Source organism: Thunnus thynnus, chromosome 3, assembly GCF_963924715.1.
Source record: "Thunnus thynnus chromosome 3, fThuThy2.1, whole genome shotgun sequence".
NCBI lineage: Eukaryota > Metazoa > Chordata > Actinopteri > Scombriformes > Scombridae > Thunnus > Thunnus thynnus.
Genome location: NC_089519.1, coordinates 19,471,981 through 19,496,787, shown reverse-complemented (window position 1 = coordinate 19,496,787; position 24,807 = coordinate 19,471,981). Strand labels below are relative to the sequence as shown.

The following is a 24,807-nucleotide window of genomic DNA, read 5'->3' as shown; positions in this document are numbered from 1 at the left end:
ATGTTGACAGGCAGCCTTAAACATATCTTCCTTTAAAGGATGAGGCTGGCATTATTTTTTCTTTTTTTCCTAAAACCAACAATGTGTCAGTTTATCTGTCTCTTAGTACTTCTTGACTTCCCTACCATGTCTGCAGCAGTAAGCCCAAAGTCAATTTGTTCCACCTGAAAACTTTAATCTTTAAAAATGAACTAAATAGATTCATTTTTGGAAAAAAAATGTCTCAGTAATTTCTTAAAATGGTTGGGCACTGTAGTTTTTAGCAAATTTTAGTCAAACAAGAGTAATTGTGTATTTGTTGGGGGCTCAAATCCTAACCACTAACCCTCAGCTGCTGATTAATACACATTTGGTGCCATAAGTGAGGATTTACGGCAGCACTATAGTATCATTCTCCATCACAACCGGGTGGGTCACAAGCACAGGTTCAGCTCAATCTCCGATTGATCTCAGAACTCACCAGAAACTGTTTTTTTGTTTTTTTCTATTATGTATTTTCGCTTCAGCCTCTCTCCCTTAGCCTTTCATCTTGTATGAAGAAGATTCAAGCCAAGGTACAAGCTAAAATATTTTTCTCAGGTTGAAACATTTTCAACTTGTACAGATGTGTCTTTGTGTTAAGTTTGCGCTGCCTCGGCCAAATTTGTGTCAATTGTGTCTTTCCATTTACTGTGTATGCAACTGTGCCACCTCTAAAATTAATCTTGTATGATAATAAACAGTATGAATCTCAGAGCCATGGTCAGTTGGTTGTGACTTCTGAAATACAATACATCTAACTGCACTGTTATACTTAAATACACTGTTAAATAATAATTTGACCGGTCTGATAACTATCAATTTATTCAATTCAATTCAAAATACTTTGTTCGTCCCTCAAGGGGCAATTTGAGGCAAGCGAGTTTGCAAACAAAAGCATACATACACTGGGAATTCTTCTAGAGGAAGAGAGGAGCATGGCTCTGTGTACTGATCCTTTTCTAATAAAAAGAGATGAGTGTTTCTGTACCTGTGTAAGCATACTGCACCAGGACCCACAACGCGTCCGGGTCAACTCCCTCCATCTTCACCTCGTCCTGCTTGGCCTCCCGCACATCACTGGTGAACATGGCCGCAAAGTAGTCTGACACGGATGAGAGAACCAGTCTGTGAGGGGAGACAGTGTCAGGCATCAGTCAGAGAGGACGGACAGCTGTAATGGAAGCACGTGCAGTGCTTTGACCTTGCTGACAGGACAAGTCTGGACTGACAGGGAAAAGATGCAGAACAGATAGGGGAAAGGATGGCCTGGAAAAGATGACACGACATGAAAACATGCAACTCTATGATCCTGCAAATACATCACAGAGCAGATATAAATATGAGTCACATTAATGATTAATGACTTGTAGTTGATTTAAAAGCGGTCTGACAATCACTACTTCGGTGTGCAAATTCCTAAAAACTGCAAAGGGATGTTTTTTTTTTTGCCATTCAAGCCTTTATTACAGTGGATCGATGACAGGAAATGAGAGAGCAGGAGATGAATGAAAAATGTCCCCAGTCAGACTGAAACTAGGATTCACTGATGGAAAACAACAGTAGGAAAATAATTGAATTTGGTGTAATAGACTGATGTGTCCAATCGCAGACTTGTTGGTGACAACCAATATGTTATTAAACACTGTGTATTCTTAGTCTATGCTATGTGTGAAAGTCTACAACTGCATGACTGAAGGTCACAGCAGATATGTTTTCTACCATAACCTGCCAACTATCATCGCTAACTCTGTGTCTCTACCCCTTAGTCAGGCTCTGTAATGATAGCAACATGTTAGGGCTGCTTCAGTCCTTTGTTAGTGTCAACAAAGGATACAGTAATGCTGGTTGGTCAGAGCCCAGAACACTGTAGTCAAGGGCACTTTATTTCCTTAAAACTTATTTTATTGGTTTCATTGCATTTTTATCTTTTTATCATTTTTATTTCTCATGTCCATACGTCTCAAATTGTTTTACTGTTTACATTTGTTATGTCTTAGTGTCAGTTTCTCAGTCATCTGTAAAGCATTTTGAAATGCACTAACTTGCACAAAAGGTGTGACACAAATAGCGGGGGTGGGGGGGGGGACTTAAGTGGGCGTATGAGGTTTTGAAGGTATTAGCTTGACTTCACAGAACAAATGTGACATACTATTTCAATAGTAGGAGAGCAGCCTACAGGAGACTAGTGTGGGCTAGGAAGTATAGCAAGTGTCAAAATTCAAGCTAAAGTAAGTAACCACAACAGACAAGTTAGACGAAACAGAGATCAGAATAACGTCACGTATAGTAGGTCTGTGGTTTTTAGAGCACACTGACATTTTTCCACTCATTTATACAAGAATCATTAAGGACACTGTCACTATCTGAAGCATGTGATTGTCTTAATATAGTGGTATTCTCTGAAAAAGTCATGTTGTACAATGAGAGACAAAGGGCACGCTGCCTGAAGGTCAGTACTATACTGTAACTTCACTTATACACTCTACACAGTGTTTGTCTCCTTATTTCATACTGCATCTCTCCACAGATCATTGTTTCCTGGCTCCCCCCCCCCCGTGAAACAAGTGTTTCTTTTTCTATTCCAGACACTTTTCATTCCTTTAGTTACTTTAGCTTTAGTTATTTGAAAAAATACTTTCTTTTTTTCTTTTTTTTTTTTTAAACACAGAATCCACACAAAACAATATAAAAGGAGACACAAACCCAGCCGGATCAAGTACTGCAACGCACTACAAAAGACGTGCCAATCTGTGCAGTCAGATAGATTATTTAATTTGCATGCGTCAATAACAACAGTGGAGAAAGAGAGAGAGGGACATGTTTAATGGAAGGTCAACGTACAATTTAGAAGCAAGAGAGTTTGAGAAGAAAGACATATGGCATAATGGAGAGCAAGCCCAGAAGAAGGACAGAGAGGCATTGTCCTAAGGTCACTTATAAAAAGACAGTTAATTAATTCCCCACCGCAACAATCCATTACCCTTTCATGTCACCGTGAAGTTAAACACAGATACACACACACACACAAATGTGAAAGTAGTAAAAAAAAAAGTACCAAAAAGTAATGAGTATGGTCCTGTTATAAAAATGGCTGATGATGAATAAACTGATCATGATCAAGCTCATATTAGAGCTCTGTTTGATATCATATGAACAGATTTCCACCTGATGTGTGCATGTACATGAGTATAATCTCATTACTGAGTGTGACACTGGGACCTTGACAGATAGCCTCAAGCAGAGAAGAGTGTGTGTGTGGCGTGTGTGTATATGTGTGTATTTTACAAAGATATCAAAATAGACTATAGTCAGCAGGAAGTTGTTCTGCAAGTATTCCAGTCAGGTCTTATCTCTCTCTCTCTTTCTGACATACACAGACAGACACACACACACACACACACACACACACACACACCATTTCCACTCCTTAATTTTTCATGTGGGTCTCTGTCTGACTTGCTTTGAGCGACACAGGCTATATACAGCACTGGGTTATTTACACACAAACACAAATGCGCCGCGCTGAAGACAGAGACATGGCAGGCAGTGTGTCATGCTGTAATGGAGAGAGCAGAGAGCAGACAAAATGCCAGACAGAAGAGAGGAGGAAACAGAAGAGTTGGACTCAGGAAAAAGGAGGCCAAGAGCTGGAAACTGAACACTGTGTCTGTTTGCGTTTGAGCGTGGATGTGCTGCTTAGTACAGAGATACAGCAGTGGAAAAACAGAGAGGGGGGAAAAAACAGCAGGAGGGGTGGTGAGAGAGGTCTACTCATCTATTATGACTTTTCTTTCCACACGCTCGAAAATAACGGCAAAGGAGAAGTACCTTTTTGTACGAAAACATGCACATAATGGGCCCCAGATGCATACCTATTGATCTCCCATAAAAGTATAAAGAAGTTAAGCAGTGCAGGAATACTCACTAAAATAAGTAAACAGAGGGGCCAGTATAAAAATAGACTTGCAAGGTACTATGCAAGCGTACCACTATGCATTTGTATAGGGTGCAGCCTCAGAGACAAAAAGGTATAATTCTCCTCTACTTCTTTTAAACATACTGTAGGGCGAGCCTGAGGTTTGCTCAAAGTGTGCTGCTTGCAACAAGCTCCACAAGAAATATGCAGCTGTATACAGTACAAGTGGCCTCTTCAGCATGTATGGTGCATTTGTTTGTGTGTACATGTTAAGACAGAGAGAGATGGAGGGAAAGAGGGTATATGTTTTGTTCCCGGAAAAGCACTTTTATCCTACACGTACAATAAATCAATTGCAAAACAAAACAACCACTTTCCAATAAAGATGTCTTACACCCCCCCACACCCCCCCCTTTGCTGGCACACACACAACTTCAGATGCCGACACACTCTTTCACATACACCATTAGGATTCTCATACAGCAGGGTCTTTTGTTTGTCACCATCTGTGCCTGGGGGACTAAATCAAATGAGGCAGAAGAGGAAGGCAGTGAGAGAAAGGGAGTCTTTCTGATGGTGGAGGGCTTCTCTCTCATCCTTGTGCAGATGGACCCTGCTGCTGCACCGGTGGCCACTTGCCCAGAGAGCAGCAGCGACAGAGCAGGACAGAGGGGGGCTATGAGGTAGATGACAGACACGTGTATGTGTGTGTGTGTTGCATGAGTCAGAAGCTCAGTCGACTCCGTGTGATACAGAGAGACTACAAAAATAAAAAAGGGACTTTTATGTGTGTGACTGCGCTGTGAAGGATTCTGTCCAAACAGTATCCCGTGTAAGCAGTGTGTGTGTGTGTCATCATGTTTGTATCTTGTGTGTACATGCACGTGTTCAGAGGTTGTGGTTGATGACTCAGCACTGTATGCAAGTGTTAATGCTAATGCTTCTGCATGAGGACGTGTAAGAAAAAGCTGGATGTACATATTATGTGTCAAGGTATATATTATTAAGAATAAAAAAGGATAAAACAAGCTAACAAACGCTGTTCTCTGGTAGAAGCACTGAAGCCCAGGGCTCTTATGTTTTATTCCTCCAGTCTGAGCTGATGAGGTGTGTGATGAGCTGTGTGTGCGTGTGTGTGTGAGTTAGTGTGTGGATGTGTGTCGAAGATAAGCACCGAAGTATATCTATGTGAATCATCAGCCATCATGGCTCCCAAACCGGCATTTAAGGGAAAACAAAAATAAATACATAAAATTGTCCTGGGATAGAGCTGTCCTGACCTGACCCGCCCCGGATCCACCCCAGCGACTCTTTGTCCTTGGAGCCCAACCAGAGATATAGCTATGTTATTATTTATTTATTATCTTTTTTCTTTCTTCCTCTGGTTAATACTGTCTCCCCCTAATGCTCTCTCTCCCACACAGAAATCCCCCCCCCCCTCACACACACACACACACACCTACCTAAACACATGCATGCTACAGTAAGAAAATCTAAGCCTTTTTTGTTTGTTTGCTTTTTCGTCATTCTCCATTGTTATTGTTGCTGCTGTTTTCCCTTTTTTCCTTCTTTTTGTTTCAGTTTGTTTAAAATCTAGTTTTCACTGTTGTCTGGTGCTCTGTCATATGTTGTTTGTTTTGATATTGGTCACTTGTACTGTACTATTAAAAAAAAAAAGTATATCTGTTTGTATACAAGTGTGTATCTTTGTGTGTGTTGCATTTGTCGGTATCTTCTTGTGTATAGACAGAGTGCATATGCATAAATGTGTAATAGTGATAAAGTTTCCAACGTGTGTGCCCGGTAAGTGTTGGGAGACTGGCGACATCAAGGGAAATCGCCTAAATGCATATCTGAGCCAAAGAAACAAACATTTTTACAATATGATAATGTTAAAAACAGCTGTTCTAAAATTATATTCAAATTATTTTTCTGCCTTCATTTCTTAAAACGATGCAACAACCATTTTTTGATGATTACAGACATTAATTTTTCATTCTGTCACTTGAATTATTGAGTTGAATAATGGAGAAAATTAATTAACTACAATCTTTATAGACTTAACTGGCTTTTCTTTAGAGCTGCAACTAATGATTATTGTCATTATTGATTAATCTGCTGAGCATTTTCTTGCTTAATCGATTAATCATTTAGTCTATGAAATGTCAGATAATAGTAAAAAAAATGCCTGTTATAATTCCCTACAGCCCCATGAGATGTATTGAAATGTCTTGTTTTGTCCAATCTACTGATATTAAGTTTACTATCATGTAGAACACAAAAAAGCTTCAAATCCTCACGTTTGAGAGGCTGCAACCAGCAAATTTTTGGCATTTTTGTTTAAAAAAAAAAGACTAAAACAATTATTCAATTATCAAAATAGTTGCTGATTAATTTTCTGTCGATTAATTGTTGCAGCTCTACTTTTCTCTGTTTTCTATCATTGTAAATTCAATATCTGTGGGTTTTGGACTGTTGGTCAGAAAAACATGCAATTTAAAAGACATCAACTTCGGGCTCAGGGAAATAGAGAATATGCAAATTTGTCACAATTTTTCAAATTGTTTTGGCCTGAACAGTCAATGGAAATAATCATTACTTGCAGCCCTAATCATGTATTCAACATCACAGTCTAATCTGCACATATGTGACATTTTTGTCTCTCTTTGCTCTTACCTGTGCGCAGGTATCCGCCTTTCTCCAGCCACCAGTGTGACATCACACAGCTGCCGGGTCCTTAAGTAGCCCTCCATCTTGCGGAAGGTGACGTCGGCATGGGACAGAGCGGTGAACATACACTCCTCAGGACACACACACGGCTCCATCGACACACATGAGGACAGTGTTGCGCTGCTGTTGGACGTCCTGGGCCCACACAGTGACAAGCACACAAAGATTCACACAAACACACGGACAAACAGACACAAAGAGAAGGAGACAGAAGCTTTGAGTGCATGTGTTGATGCTGATTCTCTTTTTGTTCAAGACAAAGAGACAGATGTGTGGAGAGAGCGAGCCAGCTGCTCTGTGTCTTCCACATGCCATCTTTTTCTCTCACGTATTCGCGCTCTCCTTCACTTTTCAACAGGGTTACAGTATGTCGCCAGAAGCAGACAAAAGCTATTTAATGGTCCAATTACTAGGGGTAAATGGCCAGATAAATTTAGCCCACTTAAAAGAGAAGCTGCCAATTAAATAGCTGTGGGAGCTGAGCCCGTAGGATACGCAGTAATTTACTCTGCTCCCTAACGGCACCCTCTTCCCTTATATCCATACCAACAATGTGAAATGAAGCAAGATTTTGGGCCAGGAAGGCTTCAACATACGCTGTTCTCTGGTAGAAGCGCTGAAGCCCAAGGCTCTTATGTTTTATTCTTCCAGTCTGAGCTGATGAGGTGTGTGATGAGCTGTGTGTGTGTGAGTTAGTGTGTGGATGTGTGTCGAAGATAAGCATCGAAGTATAGCTATGTGAATCATCAGCCATCATGGCTCCCAAACCGGCATTTAATTTATGAGAGCCAGAGCTGTACTTCCATTTTTAATTCAACAGCTGAGGTGGCAGGACTGGCCGTGCAGCACAAAGAGATAAGAAATGAACTGATACTTCTCATTTCACCTCTACAATTGCAGAGAAATTACGCCTGTTCAGGGATATGGAGGCATGTGTGTGTTTGTATCCAAAGCCCTGGCTGCCGTAAATCAAACGGTCCTAAATTGCAATTTTCCACATGTATATTCTAACAAGAGTAAACATAGAGAGAAAGCTAGACAGAGACACACAAACACATTCTGAGAAGGAATAAGAAATTGCTGTTTGTGTACACAACATGATTTGAAATGTTAAAATGTCGACAGGATTATCTAAAACGGGATTATAAATCATAAGTCTGTTCTCTTCCCAGGTCTTCATAATACAGAAAATGTTTAGTAGTTGCTGTGCGTCCTCTCGTCATATGTGTTTGCACTTTAGTTAGTGAATATTGCATGTATGCATGTCTGTTCATCCTGACAGAGGGATCCCTTCTTATCTTTTTGTTGTCTTGTTTAAGGGTTTTTCTGTAGAGTTTTTCCTTATCCGATTTATAGATTTTAAAGCTGCTATAATCCCTAACCTCATATTTATTCTGCTTTAAATGTATGTCAAACATACAAAACACAATAATCAAAAAGAAAAGAAAAGAAAAGAAACAAAACCAAAAAAGCAAAGAAGAAACTAATGGTATACAGTTTGGTCATAATTAATATTTTTATATTAACAATGGATCACGTGACAACTTGTATGATCACCTGATACTACAATTCCCCTCAGCTCTGTGGACCTTTATAGCATCTTTCAGGTTATTGTTTTGGTTCTGTGGCTTTAACTTTACTGCTTTGGTTCAATCTCACTGCTCCCATCAGCATCGTTTTTAGCTGCAGCAGGCAGTAAAAGCTCCAATGAAACAGAAGACAAAGTTAGAGACTAACTGGTGAACATAGTGGAGCATTTAGCAGCCGAGGAGCCAGATATTTCCCTAATAAGTTGGTGGAGACCAAAAACAGAGCTATGAGGAGAGTGAATACTGGACTAACATTCGGTAGGTAGACAGAAACATATCTGCTGGATTTGTAAATAGGCAACGGTTTGCTAACAATTTCACCATATTAACTTAAAGGTGATGATAGGTGTTGTGTGTTGTGTTTATAGCCTCTTTCAACGACCCCTGAGTAGCTAAAAAAAAAATCAGTTATTGCAGATTTGAAGCTCTCTGAGGCAAATTTGTGCTTTTTAACATCAATTAAATTGACTTCACTCTAAAAATAATCTCACACACTGTTAAAAATAAGACAACGTTGATGTAAGCAGTGTGCACATTCAGGTTTGTGCACGTGCTGCTGCTGCTGATGTGCTTAACAGGAGTCATCCTCCCTCTGTCTCTGTCCTCCGCTCCTCTATATCTGTCTCCTGTCTTCACTTTTATATCTTCAACTAATCTCATCCATCACTCACTCCACTCCACCTCAGCCCATCACCCTGACATCCATCTTTGCCTCAGTTTTCTCTCTTCCCTATCCCATTCTAACCCTCCAAGGAGGCTTTTTGGCTAGCTTTACTGTCCTTTGGTGTGTGTGTGTATGTGTGTGTGGTGTTTGTGTGTGTGTGTGTGTGTGTGTGTGTGTGTGTGTGTGTGTGTGTGTGTGTGTGTGTGTGCATGTAGACTTATGGTGTGGCTAAATACTGCCAGAGGAGATGGCTTTGAAGTGGGGGAACGCTGCCTTCCAGTCCCCTTAATTGAGCCTGGCAGGCACTCAAAATGGACAGAGAGAGAAAGAGAGAAAGAGAGAGTGTGTCTGGGGCGAATCAACACCATGCAGCCAGATTTTTTAAACCCCTGCACCAGGCAAGGACACTCACACAACTGTCGTTCTGTGTCTCTCTCCCTGCCTCTCTCTCACACACACACATACACACACTCCCTTGTGATTAACTATCTCGCCTGATTAGCCCGTGGGCAAACAGCTAATGCAAATTAAACTTAGTTCTGTAAGCTGATATACGACATGATCATACAACCATGGTGCCTGCCTGCTTGGTCACATGTTACATCCTCCGTGACACACATACAAACGCTTTTGTTTCCCAACACATAAGCAAAGAAGAAAAGAGAGGGCAGATGAATGGACAAGGGTGGGCAGAGATGAACACGGGACAGAAAGAGAGAGAGGGAGGGAGTGAGTGAGTGAGTAAGGGAGGCTCACCAGGATTAAAAGGGGGAAAAGCTGGGTGGGGTGAAGTGAGAGAGAGAGAGAGAAAGAGAGAGAGAAAATAAAAAAAGAGGAAGGGATGAGTGGAGCCGAGCCGAACCTTCAGCCACTCTGGGATTCTGTATGCGTCCCCTTCCCATGATCCCATTTGGGATTCTGCCACCCGTGTTCTTGGAGTATCACATTCTGCACAGGAGCTCTCAGAGGGAGTAGGACGAAAAAGCAACACAGAAAGACACAAACATCACAAAACATATACCCTCAGATCTGCACATGTATGCAGCAGAAACTACTCTCTCTGTTGGTATGGCAACCATAACATGTGCAAGAACATGGCTATATGCATGTACAATACCTACTCAAGATCTGCTCAGGTTCACATCATAATTTCTTCTTTGCTTATGCTAATGTGGCTTTTGTGTGTGTGTGTGTGTGTGTGTGTATGTGTGCATTACTATTAAGCTTAAGTAATTTTCTGTGTAAGTGCCACCAGATTCCCATCATAACTGAAGATATAACATCAAGCCTTGCATAACAATAGATATTTTAAATTTCTCTCCTTCTCTTCATTTCTTTCTCTCACACACAAACACACACCGTTGTGGTAAAAAATTAATGGGGTGTGGGACAAAAAAGCCTTAGACATTAATCGATTAAAAAAAATACATCTGCGTTTGCTCCCACTGAAAGCTGTTTTAAAGAATGTGTGTGTGTGTGTGCGTGCATGTGTCCGTGCCTGTCATATGAATCATTTATATTTTCTGATGTGTGCCTTGGGAACGTGGAGCATGATAGGAGGCTTTCAGCTGCATCATTATGCCACATTATGCCAGAGTAGTAAACACACGTAAACAGACACTCACACACACACACACACACACATATACACGCCCTCCATGTTTCTGTCTTTACTCCATTACATTTACTGCTGCATCATAATAAAGACATAAATCTGCAAGCTTAAGGAGGAGTTGTGATGCCCTGATTGCTTTGTTATGCCGTCTCCATGGTTACTATTAATTAAATGCCTTTTCACACCACTGCAAGCTGGATGGCAAACACACTACTACCATGCATGTGCACACAAACATGCAAAAGGATTGTTATTCAGAGCTGGAGAATCAGCCTTGAAAACAAAAACAGTATAAATGTCAAGTGCAGTATGTAGCTACATGCGGAATGAAACCCTGGAGTCATATTGTTAATTTGACTCTGAAAATCCCATACTCACCAGAGTGTACATTTCTGTTTATGTGTGTGTGTTTGTCTTCTAACAGAGCCTGGATAGTGAAGCCTCATTAGGAGGTTGAGGGGAAAAAAAAAAGAAAAAAAATCAGTGGACCACATGTTGTCCCAAAGGTACTCAGCCATCATTTTCTCTCTCTCTCTCTCTCTCTCTCTCTCCCTCCTTCTGTCTGTCTGTATGTAATGAGTGACCCTCCACTACTGCATCCTGTATGGAACTGCCTCTTGCTCGGTGAATCCCTCATTCACTTTTCAGATATTTTCAGCTGGAGCACATTCACAGTTTCCACCTGTCAGTGTGTCTGTGATGATGATGATGATGATGATGATGATGATGATTATGATGATTACAGTGAAGAGACAACGGCTAATATCAGTAAATAAGCTAGAAAATGATGATAAATATGATCCATCAAACTGCATTCCTTTGCTTTTCTGTAACTGTAATAACCAACACAATCAGTTCAGAAGTTTTTCACTTGCCCCAACTTTTTAGGGGCGTGAGAATTTCCTATTTAAGAGACTTTTAATGGTTCCGTCTGTGTATATTTTGCTTCATAAATTTTAGCTGGAAAGTCCCAAAGCGTGCATAAAACCACAAAAACTCCACCTCCATTCCCTACCTGCAGGAGCTGGAGTCAGTGTCCGGGTGGTGGTTGTTCTCCTCGGTGCCCGGCAGTGCTGCCGCCGCCGCCGCCTCCTCAACCCCGGGATGAGCGGAGGGCTCGGGCACCAGCTGGGGCACCGGGGCTTCAGCAGGAGGTTCCATGTTCGTCAATGGGCGAGAGCGACGATGAGGCGGCGGGGAGACCCAGGGCAGCGCCGCGGCGGAGCTCCTGCACTCTGGCTGGCTGAAGGAGCGGGGACAGGAGCTCCCCGTCGCTCCAGCTGCCGCTCCTCCCGGACCGGTCCGGCTCCCCGCAGGATCAGCAAACTTTCTGCCGCTGCCGTTACAAAGGTTAGACCCAGCGCTGCCGCTGGCCACCAGACCGCTGTGACTCCCCCCGCTGGGGTTTACACCGGCGGAATTCGAGTTGCTACAGCCGCTGACTGAGGGTCCGTCTCCGGAGTTGCCGCCCGTTCTCCTCCCGGCGAAGTAGTCTCCTAGCGGCGGGGAGTGAGGCGGAGGGACCGCGGGGTGACCGAACCACCTCCATCGGATCCTGAGGATCTGCTTCACATCGAACTCCTTCCGCGAGGAAGAGCCCGAGCCGCTACTCGACATCCCAGGGCTCGACACGGAGGGAAATGGCGGGGGAGAGCCCGTGCCGCTCTGCCGGTAAAGCTGCACACTGTACCGTACGCGTGTCTCTCCTGGCAACCGCACGCGCGTTAACCGCGACTAGAGGCAGTGAGCGGAGTATAGCGGAGTATATGGACGGACAGAGTGAGTGAGTGTGAAAGAGAGAGAGAGAGAGAGAGAGAGAGAGAGAGAGAGAGAGAGAGAGAGAGAGAGAGAGAGAGAGAGAGAGAGAGAGAGTTTTAACGTCAGTGCCAAAGCTTTTCATACACAAACCAAACCACAAACATTTCCTACAAGGACAAATTAATGTCATATTTCTGCCAAATAATGCAGCGCAGGCCACAGGCATTTTGTAGCACCATCATCATCATCATTAGTCAACAGGCCATACAATCAATCAATAATTCTTAATAGTTGGTGGAGCTCACCCATCTGTTTGGCACCAGCCTCTATTGGACAGGAGACCTGTGTGTGTGAAGGCTTGAATTCAGAGCTGCTGATTAGTCGATCAACAGGAAATTAATTGCAGACCATGGCAGCAACTAATGATTATCAATTATTGTGCTGATTAATTTCTTGATTGACCAATTAATCGTTTAGCCTATAAAATGTTAGAAAATAGTGAAAAATATTTCTTTCAAATCTTCATATTGCTTGTTTTGTCTGACTGATGATCTAAAAATCAAAAATATTCAGTTGACGATCACATAAAGCAAAGCAAAAGCAGCAAATCCTCAAGCTGGAACCAATGAATGTTTGACAATGTTGTTTTAAAAATGGCTTAAATAATTAATCATTATCAAAATAATAGATTTTCTGTTGATAAACTAATTGATTATTCAGCTAATTGTTTAAGCTCTATCACCAAAAATATAAATAATTGATTTAAGTCATTTTTCAAGCAAACACTCCAAGCATTCAAATGTTTCTCACTTCTGCAATGTGAGGTTTCACTACTTTTATCTTTACATCAATGTAAATCTATTATATCTTTGAGTTTGGGATTGTTGGTTTGACAAAACGAGGCATCTCTAGGCGTCACCTTGGCCTCTGTAAAATTGATGTTTAATACTCCAAACAATAAACCAACAATGAAAATAATTGTTAGTTGCAGCCCTAGTTGCATAACTCACATAGTGGGGACATCTGTTCACACAGTCACATTAACATGATTACCCAATATATTTTAGTTTAGTTCATTTAGACTTTGGTTTTGGTTAAGGTGAAGGTTAAGGTGTGATGTCAATGCAGTTTCCTCCTAAGAGATAAAAATAAGTTTCTGTGTGAATGTGTCAGAGCGAGTGAACATAAGTCTGTGAGGCTACAGCAATCATTACATGTTCATCAAAGACTCTCAAATGTAATGAGGCGGTGAACACATCCTTTTTATCATCTCCATTTCCACCCTGTCTGACTGTCTTCTCTCCACTCTCCTCTCAACACCTCTCTCAGTTTCTCTCCGTCTTATTGCCTCCAAACCATCACGCTCTGTTTAGAGACCTGGCTGCAATAAGCAGACGAGCTGATTGTTTGAGCAGATATTGAAAAGAGAAAATTGCAAACGCTACTTCGAATCACCACTGTGAGGGACCCGAGTGTCCTTGAATATGAAAATTATCCCTACATGTGCACACAAACACATGCACACACCTCTTTATTCCTCTTTTCCTGCTTCTTCTCCACCCATTAACTCTTCCTTCCTGTCTACCTTTTCCTTCTCCTCCTGTCTCCTCCCTCCATCTGCAATGCAGCAGTTATTCATGGACAATGATCAGTAGGATCAGGTCCTATGGGAGCCATCCCATCCAGGCGCTGGAGGTACCAAGCAGAGCAACCAGCTAGAACCTTCCTCACCTTCTGCAGTAACCCCAGGACGACCACAGGATGTGGTGGAGCCACGGAGCCGGAACACAGTGCGTTCTGGATGGAGTCCCACCAACAGGAGGCGAGGGATGCTTTAGGAGCCCCACTCTAGCAAAAATCAATAAGTCAAACAGCTGAGGTCATTTTGTGAATTACGCACGTGGGAGATGTGTTACTCATAAATTGGCCCTGCAGACTAACAGCCAGTCCCCGAGAATAATTTTTTCCATAAATAGATGACTGAACGGAGCAGATGAGTCCGACCGATTTAAGTTTTACTGCTGTGGTTTGCCAGATTCTGAGAAACCGAAGGCTTTTTCTTCACTTTAAGGATGTACTGACGACTACGTGCAGGAACACCCCACTGCTCTATCTGATCAATACTACAAAGTCAATACGCTCACACACACAAGTTGCTGCTGCAAGGAGGCATGAAAACAAGCAGCAGTATCATTAAAGGAAATAGTGTCAGAGCAGATGAGTCAAGAACAAGATTTCCCAGTGAACCACACAGTTACACACATCTAAATGGGTTTTAATGGTTTGGATTAGTGTAGAATTTGTCATCACCTATGAAAGATGGAAACTACTCGTGTGGCAACTGTGCACAGTGCCACAACACATTCATTTTTCACAGCCAAACATAGGTAAAAAGATTTTCAATCAGGAGTTTTAACACATATATTGTTGACATTTTCTTGTATCTTGTGTAGACTAGTGCTCTTATTGCTGACCTGTTTTCTCATCCACCACATTTCATTATACTGTTGACCCTTTGTTAACCTACATATGACTAATAAAACTGGACTCACTGACTACACGGGAAAGACCATCCGCCCCCTGAAAATGAATTAGTGAACATAATTGTCAGGGCATTGAGCTTTAGCTTTCGCTGCACAGGAGGAGGAGATCTGGACAAAAAAAAAGGTCAGAGAGAGATTTTTTTAGATCAACTCTGACATGATTAATATGCCTGAAGAATGACCGAAAGATTGTGAATGTATTAAACAGACTGTGTAGACTCTGGTGTGTGGAAGTTCATCTCCCTTTTTGTTAAAACTACAATTAAATTATTCACTTGGGGGAGATGCGTACCTGTCATGCATATTGATCGCCTGTTTAAATTCTTCTCTGAGCATAAAGTCTGCATCGGCAGCCAAAATCTGGCCACGTTCCCTGTTCCTGGTGGGTCCCTACCTGACGAGAGTGGTAATATGTTTACATCAGCCTGCGTTCTCAGGAAAGATAATGGATTTTACATTTCACTCATGTGCTGTTTGAGTTTAAGAGCTCCTGTATTAAAAGGTTATTTGTATAAATTCATAAGCCTGCATTTTAAATTTCTACCCACAATCTCTCCTATTAAACCACAAACACTGACTCTAAAGAAAAACAACTAAAAACCCAGAGAGTAAACCAATGCATTTCTGTAACACTCACGATGGAAATGCTGTTACTGGGAATGGGGCTCGGAGGGGGAATGAAGCTGAGGAACGATGTGCCATTCAGCTCTGGTCTCCTCCAGTTGGATCCAATCATTGGTCACTTGGCAGGAGCCTCCTTGAGCCGCCTACTGTTATTGGTCTCCTGGCTGTGGTAGTCCAGGGCTATCATTTAAAACTCTCTGGTGCAGCTTTACAGCTGTACAGCACTCTGGACACACACACACATAAACACACATATAACCACAAACACACCCACATGTAAAAATGACACCTTGAAATCCCATTCGCATACACTTCACACTGGATAATCATCCTGTATATGCGTATTTACACGTGCAACCAAGCGTGCACATGAGCTTGAGCACTCGTGCCATCCCATTCGGACACACACACACACACATTATATACATATATATGTGTGTATTTGCACTCTGTATGCATACAACTACACACACACACAAATACAAATACAGAGCTAAATAAAAACAGGTAGCAGTCATCTGGGGAGAGCTGTCGTAAAAGATTTTATGAGGCCAGAAAGTGAAACATTATCCGTCTGGACTGGCTGTGATGATCAGCTCATCTCTTATGACTGATGTTCGTCCTCCAATGGGCTTCTTCCAATCTCTCTCTCTCTGTCTTTCTTTCCTTCCTCTCCCTTCCTCCTCTCTGTCTTCTCTTTCCTCCCTACACTGTGCTCAATTTTTCCTCCCACCCACACTCTCCCCAATCTCACTCCCAACCTCAATTTCCTGCTCCCCATTCCTTCATGCACGGACCCACAATAGAGTGTGTGTGTGTGTGTGTGTGTGTGTGTGTGTGTGTGTGTGTGTGTGTGTGTGTGTATGTGTGTGTGTGTGTGTGTGTGTGTGTGTGTGTGTATGTATGTAATGGTTGGACTGTGTCTATGGTTCCCTGAAGTGAATGGTCCCTGCAGGGTAACGACAAAGCCATTGTTCTATATAGACTCACAAGCATCATGACTTGTGTGCAAACGCCTGCATATGCACACACACACACACACATATTTCTAACAATTACGAACCATACTATACATTCTACTATACACTTTACATTCTGCCTGCATACACACTCATACACACACACAAAAAAAACCTCACAAGGACACACTTTCATTCAAGTCACGGTCTGTACATCACACAGACAAAAACACACAACGCGCACTCACTGCCTGTTTCCGTTGTGTAATCGCAGTGTTGGTTGGTACTGTTGCTGCAGGCGAGTCCGTCCTTGAGACTCACAGCAGGCTCAGACTGGCCAAGCAAATAATTACCTCTCCACATTGACATACCGGCTCCTTACAACACATGAGTGAGAGAGTATGTGTGTTTATGTGTGTGTGTGTGTGTGTGTTTATGTGTGTGTGATTGCAATTAAATTGATGTGGAGGCACAATATTCAATATTATTGGACAGAAAATTAATTTCACACATGCGAGAAGGCTTGCAGGCTGGAAGGAGACCTGAGGTTTGAGCTTGTGTGTGTGTGTGTGTGTGTGTCTAATCTGAATAAAACGCAGACCACCTTCAGCTGGTAATTTCCCTCTTATCCTCCATCACATCAGTGAGTAGCAGAACCACACAGATCAAGGATTACATTCTCTGTGGTCCATGTATGTGTGTGTGTGTGTGTGTGTGTATGTGTTGAGCTCCATCTGCATTCAGGGAGTGTGTTTTAGCTCCACACGGACTATGTTGTCCCAGTTTCCCGAAAAAGTAACTAACAGCAGAGATGAAAGAATGAAAGAAACTCGACATCAGTCCATCAGCAAATTTAGATGCCTCACTTCACTGCTCCCCCGCCTCAAGACATTAGTGTGTTGTTATCGGACAGAATAAATGCAGTAAAGTTCATGAGGGGGGATTCAATCTCGCAAGAATCAGAGTGAGCGGTGTCTCAGCCCGCTGATCAGCGGAGCAGCTCGTCTCTCTCCTCTCTTTTCTATTCCTCTTTTGATCACCTCCTGTAACAACTTCCCCTGTCCATTTACTAATTTCCTCCTCCACTCTTCTCCCATCCATTACTCTTGTTCTCTCATTTCTTTTGATATCCTCCCCTCCTTTAAGAGATGGATCTACTGTAAGTGGAAGGCCTGCGTTAATTCGGTGTGTCTTGTGTGTGCGAGTAATGTAGAGTAGAGGGGTAGATTAGTAATGAGTGGGAGGAAGATAGAGACAGACAGACAGACAGAAGCAGAGAGATGGAGATAGAAAGCCCGTGTGATTCGAGAAATGGGAACACCGCGTGCAAGGATCAAAACACCCAAACTGCCCACAATTACATCTATGCCTTGCACTGACAGAGGGAGGCACATACTATACACACATACACACACTTTCTATCTGATCTTATATTAGAGCACAAACCTACCATCTTGCTCTCCCTGCACTGAGCAAGACTTTGACACACTTTTACTGCCATGTTTTATTCAACACAAATGTAGCAAGAAAAAGATGTTATTGGGTGTGTATGTGCATGTGGGTGTAGTTAAATGGCTGCGTGCCATATGTAAGTATTTTGCCACCAGATCTAGGAGGCAGAGAAAACACACAACACACACACACACACACATATCCACACAAGGCTTTGCACTGGCCAAGTGTGAACCAAACTGTCCAATTACTTTGATCCATGCCTGTTGCTGTGGGAAGAGAAAATAGTTTCTCCCTTTTTGCCTTTAAAGCACATCACCTGGGTACACACGCACGCACGCGCACACACATACACACACACGCGTACACACAATGGCTGTGGTCTGGCTTGTCGGCTCTGGTTCCCCTAATTGCCCAAGAGAATGGAGTGAGGAGAAAAGCAGGGAAGCAGAATAGAGAACACAAACTGCCAGATTTAACCACATTTGTTGAGCTGTGCATCTATTTAGCAATTCCAGAGTATGAGGAGGATGATGATGATGGTGATGATGGGAGCAGGCAGCCGCTGCTGAAAAGCATTAGCTGTCATCCAATCTAATCAAACTCCTTGTTATATCAGCTCTCACCCAAACACACACCCACATATACATCTTTTGGGAGCAGAAGCAGCCGTTGATCTGTGAGGGGCCGAGGGGAGGGGGGGGGGGTTCGACATTTAGTCTTGGTGCGCATACCTGTTCAACTCTGACATTAAATTCTGCTGCTGCAGGACAAACAGAAGTTTATGAGCAGATGTTATGAGATTATATGACCTCCCAATAAATCGCACTGCGCCCTCCAGCAGCAGCAGCAGCAAATAGAATGATGACAACCTGATTGAATCCAACAATATTCATGCAGCATGAAAATCATGCTCAGTAATTCTATTAACCCTTAGAGACCCACTACACACCCAATTTTTGTCTTTTTTTTAGGGGGGGGGGGGGGGGGGGGGGGGGCGGAGGATATTTAGGGGGAAATAACAGGTCAACAGTAAATGTGACATTGAAGTGGTATACATCATCTGAAAGCTGGGAACCCGAAGATTAATTAGAGATGCAGCTCAGCACTGTGTGTCAAGTTTTTCTAGTCATAAATCTGTAATAAACATTGTGTTTTGGTTAGGCACCTATTCAAATATTGAAAGTTTAGAGTGTATAAGAGCTTAGAACTTTATGATGGAAGTATACAATGGCCATTCCCATGTTCGACTATGTCTCATAAGTTGTAGCAGAAAATTTTTTAGTTGATACCATTTGTTACTCAGATTTGATGCAAAGTTTAACCATTTTTGACCACTCGGGAATTATAAAAATGGTCAGAAATCCCTTCAAAATACTACATTAAAACACCAAGACCTTAAGGAACACCACAGAAAAATTCATGCGGTGATTTCTGTAAGAATTGTATTTTTGGCAATTGGATGGTGAACACTTCTCTTCTGGAAATTGCTCAGAAACCTTGTTATTGTCAATATACCTAGGAAATACATCCTCTGAATGCTCTAGGTCTCTAGTTTGTGGTTGTAAAGTTTCATGAGGCTGTGATTATCCTAGAGGTCACAATAGGTCATTTTATACAGTGAGGTCAAGTTTCAAAAAATGGTCTCATGGCTTCTATGGGGACTAACATCATCACACATGAGTACAACTGGGCTCATTGAATCCACAAGAGTCTCAGCTTTCCAGTCATACCCAATTTATGCAATTCCAAGACTGTTTAGGGACCCCAGTATGCAGAAATATTCAAATACACCATTTTTAGAATAGGCAAAAATAACACATTTATACTGCATGCAAAAAACTGCATGGGATTAGCATAAAGTGGGCACGTCTGTGAAGGGGAGACTTGTGGGTAGCTGGAGAACCCATTTTCTTCCAGATATCTAGAGGTGAGAGTTTGGAGTGTTTTTTAGTCCCCTTCCCGACAAAGTAGCATGACATGCAACCAGTGGATGCCCTAGGTTGTCTAGTTTCACATGATACCAGTATCTTCACTTCTTAACTGAGCCTGCTGCAGCCTCTGAAAGACAGTAATGTCGTCTCAGCCAAGGGCGCAGACGCCCCCGCAGGTCTCTGAGGGTTAATTCCTGAAGTAAGATGTACAACACTGAATCAGGACATTATACTGCTAAAGAATAAGTATCCTTGTTCCTCCTGCAGCTCATCCAAAAGGCAGCCACAAGTTTACTCACTGATGCCAAGAAGAGAAATAAAAACTTCCATGTACTGGTTTCCCCTCACTAGTTGCCAGTGAGTCAGTTTTAATATTCTTTTACCATATTTGTTTTAAAGCATTGCATGGATTCCACCTCCAGACTGTTGTAATCAGTTATCACCATCCACATGACCAGTCAAAGGTTAAAGGTGGTCAAGTCTTTCTCCCCCATCTACTGCCATTTTAAATCCTGTGTCAAGACTCATCTTTGTACAACTACTGTCAACATAATATACATATGATTTCTTTAATTTGTTTTTCCAATCCTTGATAATTTTAATTTTTCAAATGTATTTCTAAATTTCCAGAATACTTTGGCCAACATCTGTTATTTTTAGATGCACTATATAAGCAGACTGCACACCATGACAAGCTATAAATACAACACTGATATATCACCTGATAAAGTGGAATGTTGTAAGCAAACAGTGACCCGTTTACACATCTGGCACGCATGGAGCAACTTTTGTATTAATTTGGAGTCGTGTTTTTGTCCACATGATGAATGCAAGTCTAATATTCACTCACTTTTTAGCTCCTTTGAGCTCCTGAGGGAAATATCTGGTTCTTTAGCTACTAAATGCTTCACTACGTTTACCAGCTCATTGCTTACTTTGTCCTGTGCTGTTTGGTGCTGAGTAGGTAGTGTACGGTTGGTTTTTCAGAGCTTGTCAGAGCTATTTTTCTGCTGGAAACAAGGCTGATGAGAGCGGTGAGAGTGAACTGAAGCAGTAAATTTGCAGGGCATTAAAACAATGACCTGAAAGAGACTCAAAAGCTCAGTAGAGCTGAGGGAAAAAGGAGATTTCGGGTAATAATTCTCTGTAGGTTTGTCATTTTAAGTTACAGCTTTAGTCTTTTGATCCATCGTTAATATAAAAATACTGATTACAGCAGCTTTAAAGATGAAAGTCATACACAGGAGAGGAGAAACGCAGAAGATAAGATGATGCAATTATATTTTATGGCACAGCAATTTTATTAGTGCTAAGTAGGTGAAAGATTCAGACAACAACAGATAAACACTGATAATCAAACCACTACTCCTCTGTGGTCAGAAATTCTCACAGCAAGAATTTCATATTTACGTAAATTACACATTTGCTTGCAAAATGACACAAACAATCTCTAATTCTCCTTGTTGTGTGTATGTGTGTGTGTGTGTGTGTGTGTGTGTGTGTGTGTGTGTGTGTGTGTGTGTGTGTGTGCGCGCGCACTCATGGGCACATGTAGGGTTGTTTGCCGCTGTTAAAAATCGCTGAGGCATGAAGTTTGCAGCTGCACACAACAGGAGATAATACACATCCTGAATTATTGATGGAAATGAAAACAGCTCTATTTCTTCTTTCTCCTCTCTTTCTCTGTCAGTAACTGTCTCTCCTCCTCCTCTTTCTCTCTGCCTTCACCTGTTCGGCACTTTAACAGCTCTCAATGACAGCAACACTCAACTGGTCCCTCTTTAGTGTAGTTTGCTGGCAGATACACATACAGTATACACATACACACACCAGCGAATAGCCTCTATTCTTAGGTGTACAGCAGGTGTGTGTGTTTGCTCTTGCGTGATGCAGTCAGCTCTCAGTGCAGGGCAGGTGGCAGGTGGAGGATAGCAAAGTGCTTGCTGTGCAATTCATCAGTGCTCTCTCCTCTGTCACTCCCCCCTCTCTCCAATGCTCCATAGCTCTTTTTTCCCCCATTTCCCTGCTGACATTCTTTTTTCATATCTGCCCATCACTACAAACCACATTTGTCTCTCTGTTATTTTCTGTTTTTCCATGCATCAGCTGCTGCTTCTTTTTCCTGTTCCCTCTCTTCCTGAACGGGCAGACTGTTCAGGGAGAAGGGAAGAGGAAGTAGAAAACATGAGAATGAGAGAGAAATTGAAAGAGAGACAGAGAGAGCGAGAGAGAACGCATTTACGGCCAACTAAAGAGCAAGCCTTAATAATTTACTCTGCCCTGAAGCCACAAGCCAATCACAGCCCATCGCTCCCATAGAAATGAGAGTGTGTCACAAGAAGTGAGAGAGAGAGAGAGAGAGAGAGAGAGAGAGAGAGAGAGAGAGAGAGAGAGAGAGAGAGAGAGAGAGAGAGAGAGAGGCTGCTAGGTTGGTTCTGACAGTCCCTTGATACTGTGATAAATTATTTGAGGTCATACGTTGGTCTAAAAGCCTTGAAACATTCACTGTCACACATCGAGAACAGAGAAACTAAAGTTTCATTCAAGTAGAAATGAAATATAAGTAATCACACATCAAATCTCTGTGGAAAAATGTGTTTGGGTTTTACTTTGTGGTTACATTTTGACATTCTCCTGACTACATGAGAGAGATTCACTAATTAAGTGAAATATTTTTAATTAGGATGATTGACAACTTGATATGGATCAAGATAGACTTTGACATTAAACAAATGTGATACAGCATGTTTCTGTAATAAATCAGCTTTAGACTTGCTAATCTATAGACAGAGCCAAGCTAGCCATTTCCCCCTGTTTCCAGTCTTTGTGCTAAGCTAAGCTAACCTAACCAGTGGCTTCATATTTAATGGACAGATATGGTGTTTAACTTATGGTGTAACTAACTTCTCAGCCACTTTGGAGCAGCAGACCAGCTGGAAACACAACACTGACATTTTATTACCTTATAAAGGCTGATATGGTGAATGTGTTAGCAAACTGCCTATTTACACTTCCATCAGAGCAACATTAACATATATTTGGAGTCATGTTTCTCATAGCTTAAATCCAATATTCCCTGTCCTTTTAGCACAAATTCAGAGTCAGGTGATGATTCCTTATGAGTTCATCACTACCAGTGAACCCTTTCACTTTAGGAGTAGTCATAGGATCCATTGTGAATATAAAATATGGATTAATCCAGCTTTCAGATGCACTTTGTTGAGGTTCATTAGCCACCGTAATTTTGGCATCTTGAAAACCTCTCTGTCTCCCTCTTTTAGACACACACACTAGCATGCACACATAAATAGTTGGTTTATGTTACTTTTGGGGCTTTTTTATTTATTTACATTCACTCCCTGGAGGCTTTCATTATAAGCATAATGAGTACAGGCCTCACCCAAGCCTTAACTTCACCTTCATTTTACCCCAGTGGAGATAGAAACCAATTTGTCCTGAATGCAGCTGTGGTCAAAACAATAAAGGACATAAATTTTTCTCAATCAGCTGGTATAACCCCACAATCTGTCCCCAGGTGTGAAACACACACCTTCACATGCACACATACAGAGCCGCTACAGTATTCTTTAGTCTGTTCTGTTCTTGGTGAGAAATAAATACATATACTGCCCTAGTAGCATTTTTAGCCTTTGGATGAGGCAGCTTTGTAGTCTCATCCAGCTAGCTCTTGGATTGGTCGATCTGATGAAGGTCACCTTACCCCCCACCGATCATTGATCTATAAACCTATGAGACAACAGAGAGGCATGGAGAGAATAGAACAGAGAGATTGAATACGAGAGGTGAAAGAGGACAATTAAAAGGCGATCAATGAATATTATAGTGGTTAAAGGCGTAGTCCAATTCTGGCTGCTTCTGTACCTGCATGTTAGTCCAATCTGAAACTAATCATGGTGCATGAGTCACAGTCTTAAAGTAATTTGTCAGCCGGTCAACACTTGATCAATTGTAAATCGATTCCTCACTTCGTGTGAGTGTTTGAAAGTGATACTTCAATGCCTCTGTGTTTTGTTTTGACCATTCTAAGGGAAAAAAAGAAAGAGACAGAGATGGACGGGAAAAGAAGCAGCAAGTGTGAAGATGGAGGCAGCCGGACCTTCCCCGACACACCTTCATCACAAATGGATGAATCTTTAATTACCTCCAGTCCTTGTATCACTCTCAGAATTATTACATCTGTATGGCACAGATTTCAGATAACCAAATACTGTATATATGTATGAAAATGTCCTTATTCAAAAAGGACCAGTGTGTAAGATTTAGTGGCATCTAGTGGTGAGGTTGCAGATTGCAGCCAACTGAATACCCTTCCCCTCCCCTTCCAAGCATGTAGGAGAACCTGTGGTGGCTGTGGAACTTGCGTAAAATGTGAAAGGCCCTCTCTAGAGCCAATGTTTGGTTTGTCCGTTATGGGCTACTGTAGAAACACAGGTGCAACATGGCGGGCTCTGTGGAAGAGGACCCGTTCCCCTATGTAGATATGAAGTACTCATTCTAAGGTAACAAAAACAACAGTTCTTATTTTCAGATGATTATACACTAATTAAAACATACTTATGAGTATTAAATACCATTTCTGCCAAGTCTGTTCTGCTAGATACCACTAAATTCTACACACTGCACCTTTAAAGTATCAAGACAGCGTCTAAACAGCCATGCTACCACCTCTGTGAGAATGTACTTTGAGCTACATGCTAACATGCTGATGTTGTTTACCACCTTCACAAACTTAGTATGACGTGTTAATATGCTAACATTTCCTAATTATCATTATCACTAATTATCACTAATAACAGGTATTGGACAAATTAAAATTTTGACTTGATTTTCCTAATGTATCACCTGTTTGTAATCGAGGTAAGTCTGTGGTCAGTAATTTAGGTCATTCTTTCTGGTCATGCAGTCAACTGTACACATATTGGAAAAGCATCTTTCATCGTTTCTCCGAGGCTTTCAGGAAGCATTGGGAATCTGATCCTCT

The 24,807-nt window shown here is 41.9% G+C and overlaps 1 protein-coding gene across 5 annotated transcripts in view; it reads right to left on the bottom strand.

Annotated features, from left to right (window-relative positions):
• klhl5 (kelch-like family member 5) overlaps nucleotides 1–24,807 on the bottom strand; it is a 55,787-nt gene that overhangs the window by 15,332 nt on the left and 15,648 nt on the right. For 2 of the 5 annotated variants that reach the window (XM_067584607.1, XM_067584609.1), the window contains exons 3-4: nucleotides 6,614–6,802; nucleotides 1,010–1,146 (exon numbers count right to left, since the gene is read on the bottom strand). In XM_067584607.1, coding sequence (XP_067440708.1) covers nucleotides 1,010–1,146; nucleotides 6,614–6,802 — 326 coding nt within the window. Of the gene's footprint in view, nucleotides 1–1,009; nucleotides 1,147–6,613; nucleotides 6,803–9,782; nucleotides 10,892–10,913; nucleotides 11,511–11,550; nucleotides 12,270–24,807 lie in introns of those variants that run through there. The other 3 variants (XM_067584605.1, XM_067584606.1, XM_067584608.1) reach the window with 3 other exon arrangements.